The sequence below is a fragment of the Vigna radiata genome, chromosome 9, assembly GCF_000741045.1.
Source record: "Vigna radiata var. radiata cultivar VC1973A chromosome 9, Vradiata_ver6, whole genome shotgun sequence".
NCBI classification, from domain to species: Eukaryota; Viridiplantae; Streptophyta; class Magnoliopsida; order Fabales; family Fabaceae; genus Vigna; species Vigna radiata.
The window spans coordinates 4,236,624-4,247,998 of NC_028359.1; the positions used below are offsets into that span (position 1 = coordinate 4,236,624).

At 30.3% G+C, this 11,375-nt stretch overlaps 2 protein-coding genes across 2 annotated transcripts; both read right to left on the reverse strand.

Annotated features, from left to right (window-relative positions):
- Positions 1–1,652: 1,652 nt before the first annotated feature.
- Positions 1,653–2,522, reverse strand: LOC106773124. The gene is made up of 4 exons (XM_022786310.1): positions 2,427–2,522; positions 2,249–2,338; positions 2,054–2,155; positions 1,653–1,976 (listed from the first exon to the last, which is right to left on the reverse strand). Exons 1-4 carry the CDS (start codon positions 2,520–2,522, stop codon positions 1,806–1,808), a joined length of 459 nt encoding a protein of 152 aa, XP_022642031.1. The 3' UTR covers positions 1,653–1,805.
- A 7,025-nt stretch (positions 2,523–9,547) lies between these two features.
- On the reverse strand, positions 9,548–11,375 carry LOC106773125 (cyclic nucleotide-gated ion channel 1-like). Its single transcript, XM_022786436.1, has 3 exons — positions 11,140–11,375; positions 10,395–10,792; positions 9,548–9,970 (listed from the first exon to the last, which is right to left on the reverse strand). The coding sequence occupies exons 1-3, from the start codon at positions 11,338–11,340 to the stop codon at positions 9,670–9,672; spliced, it is 900 nt and encodes a 299-aa protein (XP_022642157.1). The 5' UTR covers positions 11,341–11,375; the 3' UTR covers positions 9,548–9,669.

An 11,375-nucleotide genomic window follows, 5' to 3' on the forward strand; every position in this document is an offset into this window, starting at 1 on the left:
AAGTTTGTTTATATTTCATTCTGTTTATATTTTATTTTGTTATATTGATCCAAAGCCTATAAATAAAGAACAAAAGCTTCCAAACAGGGTACGCACAATATAGCCTACTCTACGCTGATTCTCACACTCTCATACTTGATTTAGTTTCACCCTCTCTCCGTTCTAGGCATCCACTTGCTGAGGACAGAGGGCCTTTCTATACCGACATCTAACTTGATCGTCGGAGTGCCTTTACATGTACCACCCCCTCCCGGGCAAAGATCAGAGTGTGACGGACGGTCAGAAGAACGACGAAGGTAATTGGAGATTTCGCATCAGAAGGAAGTAGAATCGCGCCATCGAGGTTAGTGCTTTCGGTCCCAGTAAATTCCTACCGAAACAATAATAATTATATTTTATTCTATATTGTTCAATGTTAAAGTTGATTCTTTGGTAACTAACTACGGAGGCTCTTTTCTTTATATTCAGTCTCAAAGTACTTGAGGTTGTGGTACACCTGAGAAAAAGCCAACACATACAAATTAAATGCAAGAATAATATCAAAAACTCATGAACAGCAACATAACAGCCAACAAACCTCATAGATTTGCAACATAACTACAAACGCGAAACAAAATCTTACTTGACAGAAATTGATAATAAAAGGTAACATTGAAAGCGATTTTCAGTGTAGATATAGCAGTCAAGTCAGAGATCACCACTTGGATGCCTTTGATCACGGAGCAGAGCACCCTCTCCCCACCGCCGCCATCATATTGTACGGATGGAAGAACCCACCAAATGTTAAAAACTTTATAATCACTCAACAAATTAGACCCAAGGAATTTAATTTTTCTTGGTTCCACTGAATATAACACTCGATAAAGAGGTATTTTTAGCTAAACAAGAATTAATTAATTAGTTGAAAATTTAATTTTGATAGATTTATTTAGATTAAATATATAAAACTAATGATTATATTTTTAATATTAATTTTTTTTATTTTTTTAATATTTAAGAATTGTTAGGTATATATGATTACTAAAGAAAGAGAAAAGAGGTATATATGTTTATTGTTTTCTTTTAAAATTAATTATACATTAATGTTATTTTCTTAATAAATATGTAATCATTATTATACACTAAACTTGTACTTAATTATATTAATTATAAATAAAGTTTACAAATATTAACAAAATTAAAATTATATATTAAAAGTAAAATTCTTTTCATTACACTAAAAATAAATTCTATTAATATTTATTATACTAAAACCATTTATTTATAATACTAAGTTATTTATTACTCTTAGTTTATTAATTAATGGAAAGTCACATGTTTATATAGTTTTATTATATTTTACTTTATAAGTAAAAAGTTATTTAACTTTCTTTAAACACGAGTTTTTAACTAATCGGCCTTAGAATTATTGGTTTTGAAATTTGTTAAATCTGATCCCACTCATTTTGAGGCAATGGATTTCATTATGAGGTTTTGAAAGAAAAGTAAATAAATCCAAAATAAAGATAATAGGATATATGAGAGAGAGGGTGGTGCAGAAATAAAATCCAAATAAACTGAAGTTAATCTCTTCTCAAGGATCGGAAATACCACATCAACTAAAGTTGTAACGAAATATATAAAAAAAGAGTATATAAAAATACTCAATTTATTATAACACACAACAGCCGTGCTCTTTCAACACAGTAATACAACACAAACTGATAGAACAGAAAGCAAAAGATAGAAGCTTAAACCATAACTGAAATACATATAACATTGTTGTGGAATAGCTTTTCAAGAGAGGGTTGGAGTGATTGTGCAGACTAGTCATCCTTCTTGTTGTTCTTCTTCTTGAAAATGGACATGATATAATTTATGATCATGTTACAGCATGCTTTCAACCAGTGAAAGTTACTCTCACTCTCTCTCATCTTACGCTTCTTAGAGGAAGAAGCAGAAGCAGCAGCAGTGGGTTGATGAGCAATCTCCGGAAGCTGATATAGTTAAATGAGTAGGTATAATAAGTAATTGAAAATGAATGATGAATGATACAGAGAGAGAAGTGTAGAACCTTAAGGTAATTGTGAGGAAATGAAGAAGAAGATGATTCTAATTCTTCAGGAGGAGGAGGATAATTGAGATCAGGAAGAAGCTTTCTTTCATACTTCACCCACTTCTTCCAACAAGAATAACAACAACATTAAAAGGTTATAATTATAACTCAAGGAATAGAATACAATTATAAGTAAATGAATAGAATAAAAACCTTATCATGAGTATGAGGAGATGATTCTGATTCTTGACGAGGAGGGTAATTGAGGTCAGGAAGATACTTTCTTTCATCCTTCACCCTCTTCTTCCAACAAGAATAACAACAACAATAAAACCTTCTTTTACAAGTAAATTGATAGAATATAATTCTAAGTAAATGAATGGAATAAAACCTTATCATGATGATAAAGAGGAGAAGACAATTCTGATTCTTGAGGAGGAGGAGGGTAATTCAGATCAATAATAGGCCTTCTTCCATTCTTCCTCATCTTTCTTCCCTCCTCTGTACCCTTCGCTACTTCTATTATATAGAAGAGGTAGGCTCTCGTGTTCTGATTTTGTCATATTCAAACTCGTTTAATTTATATTTTAATTAAATAACTTATTATTTATAGTTTGGTCATTCACGTCTTCCTGTCACTTTCTGTTTCCGTTTTCCTTTATATAGGAAAGCAAGAGCCACGGTGGAAATATAGTTCTTGGGCTTGATTGCGACAAAATGATTATTGTGCAGGCTTATTTTCTAATTATATTCAAAATCTTCTCATCTTCCAACCAACGAGGTCGGAAGAGACTGTCTTGTTATAGTTATGAAATAAGCACAAGCCCTTAGTAGTCAGATTGAAATTTGTGTTGTCTTAATCATTGATGGGGGACATTAATTAACCAATAACCTTGTTACTCAAGAAAGACAAATGACTTCCTATAGTCAAAGATAGTATACAAGAATGGCAAAATATTTTTTTTTCTTTTTTTAATATTATTATTTATAATTAATTTTAGGATGTAAAATAGGCTACGCTAACACTATCAAAATATGCACACTTTAGAAGAATCAACTGCTTTAGAAGGATCAACGCCTTCATTGTGCTTTCTTCCATACGTCCATGTGTATCAATGAAAAGGTGATCATTTGTAGGACCATGTACTAACTTAATAAACTTTTTTATTTTTAGAGTAGCATGCTCATTAAAGATATGTATTTATAAAAAAAAAAACACAACGAATAAACTAAAAAGTATACAAAATTATCACCGCCACTTGTATGTTGAAGTAAATATTGTTAAAATAATAATTTTGATATAATAAATTATGATAATGTTAGTGTGAATTTTTTTTCTCTTCTTATTTCTTTTAACTCTTCTGACTTCTGTAATTTTATTTATTTTATTATTATTTTTTATAACTTAAATATTAAAAGAATTTATATTATTTTAAAATTATTAACTATAATTATAATATTATAACTATAGTAATAACAAAATATTATAACTATACAAATTATTATAATAATATATTACTATTATGATCATAATTATTGTATATTATTATAGAAAATGAATTTTATAATAATATTATTCTTCAACTATAGTAATACTTTTAATATAAATTTCATTATTATAATCAATATCTAATTATGATAATTTTTATATAAATATTAAGTATAGGTAAGAAATATTTTTATAACATGTTTTATATATAATAATATAAAGAAATATGACTACAATAATATTATAACATACTATCTAAAAAATTAATTATAATATAATTTTAATTTTGTTACAATATTATTAGTTATAAATAATAATAAAATTATATTCTCATCAGTTCATAACTCATCATCATACATTCTCATCAGTATTGGACATTTTTAAATATGCATAATCTTCCCGTTTGGGTGCTTGCAACAAATTAAGTTCTAGTTTTTTTTTTTCTTGTTCATTCTAAATTAGATATCTTTAATGTTTCAAATATTTCAGAAGTTAAATGGTTATTAATTTTATTGATTACTGTACAAAGGTAATATGATCTCCTTTAAAGCAAACTTGACATTATTTATGTTGTTACCAAATTTGTCACACTAATTAAAAATCAGTTTGGGGTGGTTATATTAAGTACGATAAATTATTTTAATAATACATTAGACTTATTTTTAAAAGGAAGGAACAGATCATAAATCTTTATATATTTATACACCATAAACTAGTGTCTATACATAAACTAAAGGTTTTACAAAACATAAAAAATATACATGAATTACTCCTATTATCTATACATGAACTATTCCTACTATAAATCTCGAACTCTGAATTCTAAATTCTAAATTTTAAATCTTAAATCTTGAATTTTGAATTTTAAATCTTGAATTCTAATTTCTAAATCCTAAATATTGAATTCTTAATGTGAATCTTAAGTCCTAACTCCTAATTTGTAAATCCTAATTCTTATTACCTAAGCTCTATACACAAAATAAAATAAATTAAAAAATATCAAAACCATAAACAATTAAAAATAAATTAAAAAAAATATAAATAATAATTATATATATATATATTAAATAGTAAATTCTAAATCTTAAACTTTCTTTACATTGTCGGTTAAATGTTTCGAGTAATAATTACAAATTTATAAATGTAATAAATATGAGTGAAGGATACGGTGTGGAGAAAGGGATGTAAGGTGAATGTGCTTGTAGTCATTTGTGGCGTGCTAATCTATAATTCTAAATCGTCTACATTCTCAGTTAGGTATTTCGACTAAATATTACAAATTTATAAATGTAGTAAAGAAATGTATATTTGTTAGATTTTTGTGACACGGCTTCAATCAAGGTGGATTGTGGATACACCACAAAAGAATGTGTGAGTAAATGTGAACACACTTAAAACATTAAATAAATTTGACTTTTCATTTCAAATATTTCTCCACAACACATGTTATGACATAACAAAATTTATAAACAGAGAGTATATAAAAATACTCATTTTGTTACGCACTAAAGTTGTCCTGTTTCATCATACACGCTAAGATAACACAAACAAACGAAACAAGCTAAAAACATCACTGAACACTACTGTATTGTGCAAGAGTAAAATGCCAACTCTTTTTCTTGCAAAAGCTCTTCTTTACTGTTTCCTTTTCTCTCACAAGATCTTTTGTTTTTTTGTTTTTATACTGTTCTATATCTTGGGAGACCATTACATCACCATTTATTAAACTACATTAATGTTAAGATTACCATAATGCTCATTAGCAAAATATATTTTGTATTTATAGAAAAAAAATAGATAATGAAGAATAAACTTATATATATATATTGAGAGAGAGAGGATAGGTATAAAATTCTCAATGGCATGTGTATGTTGTTGTAGTATTGTTAAAATAATAAATTTTGATATAATAAATTGTGATATTGTTAATGTGAAATTTGTTTTTCTCCTTTCTTATTTCTTATAACTCTTCTAGCTTCTGTCATTTTTTTCATTTATTTATTATTTTTTTATAACTTCAAATATTCAAATAATTTAAATATATTATTTAAAATAATTAACTATATAGTGTTACATCCCAATAATTATAGTATTGAACTATAATATAGTTATTACATTGTTGATATGATAGAACAGTCATAGAAACGAGGAATAAAAGTTTTTCTCAATTTTATATAAATTATCACTCAATTTTTTTTAATATAATCCACACTTAAAATGATTAAAAATCATGATCTCATCTATATAGGCTAAACACTAGTTTGATTTTCCATCTAACGCATGTTTCACTGGCATCTCATCACCTTCTGTTCACATCCACTAAATGATCATTGTCGAGAGAAAACGCATAACACAACAATAACAACCAAACAACAGATAAAACAAGGGTGAGCTAATGCAACAAAATAACATGGTATATTTAAATTAATAACATAATTTCTAACTTATAAGTCAAATCACTTAATAATAAATATACCATAACCATCATAAACTCAACCCATTCAAATAATCGTATGAATATCAAACTCTTAGCAGGTTCTACACTTGCAGTGGTACTTTACTCAAATACATCATATCTTACTCTGTCCCCCAAAGTGGATCTTCCGATATGGATGCACCTACTTGATAGCTCGATTATCTTATCCTACTCTGTCCTCCAAATTGGATAGTCGGATATAAGTACAACCACTGAAGCTACATCCTTCCTACTCTATCCAACTTCCCAAGGTAGATCTTTGGTAAGGATTTCTCACTCTCCACCAAACTCTTACATAATTTCACATTCAACATAATATAGTAAATTCAGCACCGATTTCATATCCATTGAGTATTTTCCAAAATAAATTTTAGCAGAATATAATCTGATCAACAAAAATTAGTTAAAAATATGTTGAGTAGACTTCCAAGAAAGAAAGGTGCGTCACAATGGGCAACTTAAGTACCAAGTCTTTCCTAACCAAAGTGTTCCTCAACTAGTTTTTAACAAATTTCTTATTTATATATTCAAAATAACAACATAATTTTACATCAATAATAACACATAAATTTAATGCTTGAACAAATATATAACCAACACATAGACATACACAATAATTCAAGACATGAATAGTAATAAAATAGTATTAACATAAAACATAGAAAAGTTAGCTCTCCTTACCTCTTTTCCAGACTTAGTTTCCTACTTCGAAGTTACTCTTCTTGCAACTAAAAATTTCTTCCTAATTCTTTCTTCCTAATTTTCTCCCTCTTTTCCTAACTTATTTCTTCTTCTTGGTGCAGAAATCTCTTCCCTCCTTTCTACTATTTATAGCCAAAATTTTTTACTATTCATATTATTTATTATTTTAATATTATATTAAAAATAACATTTTAATTAACAACTTGATCAAATTTAATCCCACAGTCATTCATTCTACGTGGAGTGGAGTGCTTATCCATTGGTAACTATTATTTTTTTATTTTTATTTTTTTTACTATTATTTTTTTTAACAATGTCATTTTATAAATTGTAAAATAAGGTCTGAAAATTTTGAACCTATTCTTTTAATCATCTATAAACAAAATTATTTTATTTAACTTACTAAAATTTTCATATTTTTGTACCTACAAAATTATTACTAATAATAATACTAAGAAAAATTCATACTATTTATTAAGGTGAGTATTTTCATAGGTTTTACATATATTATCTATAATAATTATAATAATAAACAATGTTATTATTCATATAATAATAAAATTATAATTATTAATAATGTTTATATTTTTTATAATAATAATAATGACAAATGTTTCTGTTTACAATATAACTCGTGTTAAAAGAAGACTCCGATACTATTTATGTTTTAGTATCAAATAGATATTAAAAACATATTTTATATTTAAAATTAATTTCTGTAGAGTTTGTTAAAGAGTTTAGTTGATAATAAAAGCAAGAGATAGGGAGTATGGAGAATATTTAAATAAAATAGAGTATAAGGGTGCGGAAAGAATTGAAAAATTAAGAAAAATATGGAGTTAATAGAAATTGGATTTGGAGGTTGAGAATTTTGAAGTGGTTCACCCAAACACACTCAATATGTTGTTGACACACTGTTATGTGCACATTGTTAGAGATATTATATTTAGTTTATATTTATCTTTTATCTTTTCAGTTAGTTTGTTATTATTTTTTATTTGTATTTTGGGCATAGTCCATATTTCTTCTATTATAAACAGAGAATCCTATGTGTGTGTTTAACACAAGGGAATGTGAAAAGTAAAACGAAGATTCATCAAAAGTGTCATCAGCCGAGATGAAATGACGATTGAGGGAAGGGGAAAAACACTTATCAAGACCATGACTAAAATCATGAACAAAACATGTAGACCCAAAAACTCTAAGAGGTAATGGATGTAAAGGGTCTTGAGGAAATAAGATAGAATGAGAGATTTTGTTATCTAGGACACGGCATGCAGTTTATGAGATAACATGCAGTGAGAACTGCATCACCCCAAAAACGCGAGAGTACTTGACCATGGATTAGAAGTGTACGAGTTGTTTCAATAAGGTGTCTATTCTTGCGCTCAACCACCCCATTTTGTTGAGGGGTATAGGCACATGAGGTTTGGTGAAGAATGCCATGAGAAACCATAAAATGTTTAAATGGTTGAGAAAGGTATTCATGGCCATTATCACTGCGTAAAGTGCGAATAGAAACCCCAAACTGAATTTTTATTTCATGGAAAAAAGTTTGGAAAATAGAAAACAACTCAGAACGATTCTTCATTAGAAAAAACCAAGTACACCTAGAATAATCATCAATAAAGGTAACAAAATACTGAATCCCTAAAGTTGACTTAACACGACTAGGTCGCCAAATATCAGAATGAACCAATGAAAAGGGGGATGACGCTCGTTGTGAAACACTACGAGGAAAAGAACTATGAGTATGTTTACCTAACTAACAAGACTCACACGACAAACTTGATAATTTTGACAAACTAGGAACAAGTTGCTACAGTTTGGCAAGACTGGGATGACCTGATTGAGAATGAAGAAGGGATGGTGACTCCATATTACGCCAGCATGTGGAGAAGGGCGGAGATGATATAGGCCATGAGACTCACATCCTGTTCTAATCATGTGTTTCGAACTCCGGTCCTGCAACCAAACAGAGTCTTTGGTAAATGTAATAACACAATTAAGGGAACGAGTTAGACGACTTACGGAAAATAAGTTAAAAGGAGACCAGGAACATAAAGTACATGATCAATGGATATGGGCGGAAAAATATGAACAGTACCAATACCATGAGATGAGACTCTAGACCCATCAGCCATTGTTACCGAAGGTAAATTATCCGGATATGACAAGGAAGAAAACAAGAACTTGTTACCAGTGATATGATCGGTGGTGCCTGAGTCAAGGACCCAAGATCCGAGAGAGTGAGTCAGACCAACAAAAGAAGTACCTGTAAGTGTAACAGAAGCAGATGTAGCAGAACTAGAGTACTGACGGCCCTCATACCATCTGAGAAATTCCTGAAAGAGTGCAGGGTTGTCTATGTATACAGGCCCCATCAGTCAGTGATGGCAGTCCCTGTAGTTTTGATGCAAGCCTCATCCTTACTTGATGGCAATCCAGTCCCTTGAGTTTGTCATTGTTCTCCTTTGTCAAAGTCGTCCTACTTGAAGTTTCATGGTGCTATTTGGAGTTTGTCCACCACTGTCCATAAATTGTTCATCAACATGTGATTGCACATTTGCTTGCCGCACACTCTTGAAGACAAATTACATATTTCAAATTGAGTTTATGTATTCCAAGCTTGGTCCATACAATCTGTTTGCTTCAGTTTGAGGGGGAGTGTTAGAGATATTATATTTAGTTTATATTTATCTTTTATCTTTTAGTTAGTTTGTTATTAATTCTTATTTGTATTTTGGGCTTAGCCCATATTTCTTCTATTATAAATAGAGAACCCTATGTGTGTGTTTAAAACAAGGGAGATTTCTCCTAATCTTCTTCCTATTTCATACACATAATAATGTTGTCAAATAGGAAAATCCAAAAACACAACTTGCTAGTAACTTATGATCCTACAATTGCTAGCACATGCAGAGAAGTGAAATTACAACAAGTTTTGCTGTAAATGTTCTTAAAAAACTAGTTTTTCAGAGCAGCGAAATCTGGCTCCGAAGGCTTCTGAGGCATCAGGGGTAGCAATTTCTGTGGCTGTGGCACTCTGGTGCGTTTGCCACTTCGGAGGTGGCGCAATGCATTTGTTGCAAACTTTGATGCATATACAGTGGCAGCAAAGCTAGGTGAAGACCCTTCTTCATTTTCCAGATTTTGTATCCTTTCTTCTGCTTCACGTAACAACCTCTCTGCCTTCTTTTTTCTATATCTACGCCATGCTGCTTGTATGAAACATGCACCCCATGTCTTCCATTGCAAGGAATAGAACCTGAACCAAAAACAAACAAATGTAAGAATAATCTCATGTTCTGTGTAATAACCCAAAAATGTCATACTGCCATCTAATTGAATTATATGTATGCAGACTTTTATAGTAATATAATAACAATTCCCTTTAAAGATTTGTCAACACAGATTTCAGATTGTTTAACTTATCTGTTAATCAAAAGTCATCTTTGACATGACTTTTAAGATTATCATTGTCATCAGAATTAACACTTTTTAAGGTTGTGGTTGTGTTATAGCAGATACTTTTACATAATTAGTACTTATATCATCTATTCATATGTTTTTTCTTTTGTGTAATGCTTTCAGAAGTATAAGGAGAATTAACAAAGAAGATGGCATTGCTTAAAATATAATGATGCATTAATGATCAGAGCGGAAAAGGTTTAAGTCAGGTGAATCCTTGCCTGAAAGTGTGTTGGAGTTGTTTGTTGTTTATAAGACGTCGAAATTGGGAAGCAACACTTTTCAAGTCCTCAGGCATGAGAGCAAAGGCTTCAACTTCTGATATAGTTTCCACAGTTCTAGTTGAAATGGGTAGATTTGAGGAGTAGTTGGGGTCCAAGGCCCATGTCAGAAGCTCTTCTCCGCAGAAATCACCAGCCTTGAGCTCAGAGGAATTGAAGAAACCAGTTCTTCCACCATTTGTTGTGGCAGTTGCAAGTTTTCCACGCATGATGAACAGCATTTCATCAACTGGATCCCCTTCACGGACTATGTAACTTCTCTCTGTGTACAGGACTGGCTTTAGTTTATCACACAGTGCATCCAACAACTGATTATCCATGCTCTCGAACATTGGCACCTACACCAATAAGAAGGTAGAATGCTCATCACACTCACACATTTAAATATGCATAGGATGGAAGAAAAAGAAAAGAAAAAACTCAGATTCAGTTGCTTGAGTAATTTTGTGTATATCTCTTACCAGAAGCTTCGTACATAATTTAATTTGCATAATAAGAACATTCATTAAAGGTAGTGTAAGTTATTGAATTGAAACTCCAATTCTGATTGAAGATATGAACAAAGTGTTTAAGGAATTCTGATTCTGATTGAAAAATAACACCAGAAACATCTAAGTAACTGTTCATGTGCTTTGTCTAAGGGAAAGAACCGAGTAAATGAGAGATAGTTATGGATGATGCACACCTTTTTAAGTAGATCTAAACAAAGATGGCGCTTTATGTCCCTTCTGAGATCTTTGGGGAGGTTGCGAATCAATGTCTCCTCCTCAACACCCCTATTTTCTTGCCATTTGTATTGTTCATACCGTCTGATTCTTTGTTTCAGGAAATCAGGTAGCATACGGTGGGACATCCACAGTTCTGCATCCCTCCTTTTGATTCTCATCTCTTCAACTCTGACAGTGGTAGATTGTAGATATT

What these genes read in the sequence shown, in the direction of transcription:
- LOC106773125 (XM_022786436.1), bottom strand. Translation starts at nt 11,340, where the DNA reads ATGAGAATCAAAAGGAGGGATGCAGAACTGTGGATGTCCCACCGTATG. An exon ending in GTTTAGATCTACTTAAAAAG is followed by an intron (nt 10,793 to 11,139) that starts GTGTGCATCATC and finishes TTATTGGTGTAG; the next exon opens with GTGCCAATGTTCGAGAGCAT. An exon ending in CAACTCCAACACACTTTCAG is followed by an intron (nt 9,971 to 10,394) that starts GCAAGGATTCAC and finishes TTTTTGGTTCAG; the next exon opens with GTTCTATTCCTTGCAATGGA.
- LOC106773124 (XM_022786310.1), bottom strand. Translation starts at nt 2,522, where the DNA reads ATGAGGAAGAATGGAAGAAGGCCTATTATTGATCTGAATTACCCTCCT. An exon ending in CTCCTCATACTCATGATAAG is followed by an intron (nt 2,156 to 2,248) that starts GTTTTTATTCTA and finishes TGTTGGAAGAAG; the next exon opens with TGGGTGAAGTATGAAAGAAA. An exon ending in TTCCTCACAATTACCTTAAG is followed by an intron (nt 1,977 to 2,053) that starts GTTCTACACTTC and finishes TAACTATATCAG; the next exon opens with CTTCCGGAGATTGCTCATCA.